Consider the following 4,462-nt stretch of genomic DNA (forward strand, 5'->3'; position numbering starts at 1 on the left):
ATAAAACAATAAATATTATCAAACCTAATTATAGACTTTTAACAGACCTATTTTAAGAAGAAACTTTAAAATTATATTCTAAAACGTATATACATTTTTATGTAAACTTCTTTTAAAATAGGTAAGGATTGATTACCCTTAATGTCTCGTTTCTTAACTATTGTAGGGAGACTGAGTCGCTTCGTCGAGATTTACTGTATCATTATTATTTACAAGTAATATACAATTCATATTCATTGAAAATTTACGTAACGCACATTTACAAATTAAATCTATTTAAGTGCAGGAGTTTTGAGCTTAAGTATGACTTTTTATTACCATATTTCATAAAAGACAATATTTTATCATCTCACAATTGACATAAGACAAAATAAATTTAATTGCCAAGACAAAATAGAAATTAACAACAAATCAAATATGTTAAAATGCATTTTTATGGACGTTGCACTTACTCTTACAACTCATTGTAAAATATTTTATCTATACTAAGTATTACTTATTTATTTTGAAAAGACCAATTTAAGCGCTCTAAATAGGAGCAATTTGAACAATATCCTTTGTAAATATTGTTTTAACTTTTGTATGAATTTTAAACCAAGGAAAATTAAGTTTTTTGATAATCAAGGTAGTTTTAAGACCAAAGAGAAATATTAAGAAAATTGGAACTTTGTGAATTTTAAATATTAACATTTGAAACAAAACAAGTTTTGTACAAATTCAATTGAATACAAACAAGTAGAGAACAAAGTGAACACATTCAACAATGACTGTAGAATAGCGACACAATCCATAAAAAAAATATGTTATTTTAATTTTTTTTTTGCTAATTATTGCAATAGACTTAAATTCAAATTTAGAATAAGTTAAAACCTTATGTGAGATTCTCACATAGTTGGTCAATCTTTTAAAGTCCAACTTTAAAATATTTGACATTTTATTTTATAAATTTTATCTGTGCAATTAAATTGAGAAAATTTATAACAATACATTAATTATAGTGATATTTCAATTCCAAACTTTTTGTATTCAATCCTAGACCAAAAGCCTCTCTACACACTTTTAACTTAAGTGAAATGTTTCAATTTAAATTTTTGACATATTTATATTAAAACACACTCATATTCACAATAGTTCCATTCTGGTGACTAGTAAATTTGACAATCTTCTGTGGAATATCTTCCAAAAGTTTTTGTGCACCAAGGCATAAAATAGTTCTAGTCACCAGCAAGAGACAGCTGTTGTCATATATCAACTTCTATATCACTATTTACATCATGTGTTCCCGTTGATTGTGGAGACCCTGCATCGAAATCATGATCTCTTGGAGAGCATTGGGTATAATCATGAGGAGAGCTCATGTCGTCATCAGGTGACCCAGGCAACTCTTCATCCATCATTATTGTAGCTGGCAATGAAGGCGATACTTCTTGTAACTGACTGGTGTATACTGAAAAATTATATTGTCCATTTACATTACAAACTATACAAATAAATGTATACATATGTATGACACAAATTACCTTAAAATAATGTTTGTAATAATTTAACTCTCTTTTTGTCTATGGCTGCTTAAACAATAAATTTAAAGGAGGACCCTCCTAAGCAATGTACATAATATTAAATAAATTATTTAAAAATATATATGTACATATAATCTCAGATAAATAATAACCATAAAATAGTATTAAAATTTTATGTTTTATCTGTTAAAGTATTAGCTACAAAAAATGATTTATAATGAAAATATTTTTACCTTTAATGTCAGAAGATTTTAGTTCGGTGGTAAAAGTTAAAGATTCTTCCATGGCTTCCATTGTGAGTGTGTCTGTGTCCAGGCTGTCTATTGAGCCTGAACAGGAAGGTGAACTGTCGGGGTTGGTGTTTAGAGTTAGTTGTACTGTATCTAGTTGAGGTATATGAGGTCTGACCTAGAAAGTAAAATCAATTTGATTAGCATGTATCGCATTTAGCATGATCTTTTAAGTTTTGTTGACAGTTGAAGGCAGTTGATAATAAATGGGAAACAAACATAATAAATAAGATTATGAACAAAGGTACAAAAAATTGTAACCTATTGAAAAAAAAAATCAACTGAACTATATAAGTATAAAGATAGTTGAGTTAAAATAAACATGTATATTATTAAATTTTGAGGTCACAGATTGATTACAAAAAATATATTATTTGAAATTGAAGTGGTCAGATTATAATACCTTCATTCCATCAGGTCTGTGAGGGTTTCTACATCCTTTACACTTGCACTCAGTACACGGTTTACTTTCTACATAACATGGACATCTTTGACCACAACATGTTAGCTTCCCTGGTGTAGCAGTTGCATTGCCACATCTACAACCTTTTCTCTTACTGCTAGATGAGCTTCTTGTTCTATTCGATGGCTTTTTAAAACCAAGCTGACTTGACTGTAATTTAAAAATAAAATAAATTATCATTATGATAAAGTAAATTTAAATATTATTAATTAAATTAACCAACTCACTTTGCTTTCTTTGGGACTGGTTTCAGACGGTGTTGAATCTGTTTCATCAATTGCTTTCCTTTTGATTGTGATTTTATTTCCCGAACCTGCATACATAACAGAGTAAAGTGGGGACCCATTTGAAATAGCTCTAGAATTTGGAGAATCTTTATTAGATGATCTTGAATCAGAATTACTTGATGTTGATGCTGCTTGAGTTTGTGTAGAGGCTGAGTTAGTATAAACACAGGGCAATATACTGTAGGCAGATTTCGAAAGGCCCGCCGTACTTTTGTAGTCGTCGTTAAACCCCGCTCCTTCTTGTATTAAATCTATTAAGCCCGAACTCGCAACTGTGCCACCATTAACTCCCGCCGCTATCTCATCTTCTTCCAATAAAGTTTTGTACGTTTCTGTGCCCATAAAATATTCACAAAGCTTTTTGTAACATTGCAGAAGAATACGTAACTGTAAGTTTTCGGTATAGTTATCATAATCTTTGCACCAACTACACGAAGGTTTTAACTTTTTTCTCCCGCCTTTGCAATTTTTACAGACGTGATGTTGGCAGCCGGAACTCGTAGGAGTATAAGGTTCTTTTAATAAATTTCCACACACAGTACACGATAGCGATTGTCGTAAATAAGGAACCAAACGAAACAAGTCTGTCCACGAACTTTTATCTGCTGCATCAGCAAGAATTATCAAACGACAAGTCGAAACATACAAACTAGTAGCGTTCATCTTCATTTGTAAAACTTTTTTATAAACATTAATGTTTTAACTTAATTGTTTACACCAAAATATTATTAATACACAGGCAAAAAGCCGCAAACGCTTAGACAAAAGTCAAAACTGTCATGTGTCACTTTTGTTGTGTCAAGTTTGTTGTCTTTGTGACAACAAAGTTTTAATGAAATAATTATTCTATAAAAAGACAATAATAATGGATGATGATTTATTAAAATAAAAAATAACAAAAAATTAACAGGAGTCTTTTTTATTAAAAATATTTTTAAATCCTTTCGTTATAAATCTGCAAACCTATTTTTTTTGTATTTTAATTGTCATCGAATAATGCATTATTTCAAGTTATATTGTTTTTAAAACGCAATAATACTACATGTTGAATAACGTACAACCCGTAATGTATAGCCTATTCCAATGGAAGTAAGAAAAAAGATAAACAAACCTTAGATTTACGTATATCATGGAATTTGCTAATAACTTAACTATATTGTGTTGTTTACACCTTTAAAGACGTATCACTTTGTATGTTACCCAAGTCAGATATTAATTTAAGTGCTTAGTGATAAGTTGATGGTGTAACTTTTCCAATAAATAAATAAATATTATGCACTACTAAGAGTTTGTGATTAATATACCTATATCTATCTGTTGTTTTATTTATAATACAACACTATTACCCTTAACTACTTATTTCCACCTTTATTTTACTTCCAAAATTCCGATAACAGTTTCGCCGACGTTCAAAACGCAATTTTTTCGCAAATCCATAGTGAATATCATAGATTAATCAAGCTGTCAACCAATGATATCGCGTCAATTTGCTGTCAAATGTTTATTTGGCTTTTTTTCCTGTTATGATTGGAAATTGGAATAGAGTATTCATAATAATATAATTAGCAGTTAGCGGCACAATTATCCGCCGTAAATTTTTAGCCATTATTTTGAGCCAATAACACCTTCTATTTATTTGTAGTTTTTTATAGTTATGAGTTGTTTTAACACACTTGTAGCTTACTTATATCACAAAGATCGTCACGTTCAAACTTCATAAATGATTCCAAGCTTTGTTTCTTTCTGCTACATTATGCATGATGATTACATGATGTAGTCTCAATTTTTTGCGTAGTCTTCTTATCTCTTGACATATGTCAGAAGATGTAGTCTTTCGCAGGAAGAAAATGTAGTGAGAGTCAAAAACTCAAAATTCTAAAGCTTTTTATCAAAATAAATATT

The 4,462-nt window shown here is 29.6% G+C and overlaps 1 protein-coding gene across 2 annotated transcripts; it reads right to left on the minus strand.

Moving 5' to 3' along the window:
• Window positions 1–825: 825 nt before the first annotated feature.
• LOC113394666 (E3 ubiquitin-protein ligase MSL2) lies at window positions 826–3,344 on the minus strand. Of its 2 annotated transcripts, XM_026632065.2 has the most exons (5): window positions 2,677–3,344; window positions 2,501–2,586; window positions 2,214–2,423; window positions 1,754–1,928; window positions 826–1,447 (listed from the first exon to the last, which is right to left on the minus strand). In XM_026632065.2, exons 1-5 carry the CDS (start codon window positions 3,227–3,229, stop codon window positions 1,242–1,244), a joined length of 1,230 nt encoding a protein of 409 aa, XP_026487850.1. In that variant the 5' UTR covers window positions 3,230–3,344; the 3' UTR covers window positions 826–1,241. The 2 variants fall into 2 exon arrangements, with proteins under 2 accessions (XP_026487850.1, XP_026487849.1); XM_026632064.2 differs by having other exon boundaries at window positions 2,501–3,344.
• Window positions 3,345–4,462: the final 1,118 nt, after the last annotated feature.

This window comes from Vanessa tameamea, chromosome 2 (genome assembly GCF_037043105.1).
Source record: "Vanessa tameamea isolate UH-Manoa-2023 chromosome 2, ilVanTame1 primary haplotype, whole genome shotgun sequence".
NCBI lineage: Eukaryota > Metazoa > Arthropoda > Insecta > Lepidoptera > Nymphalidae > Vanessa > Vanessa tameamea.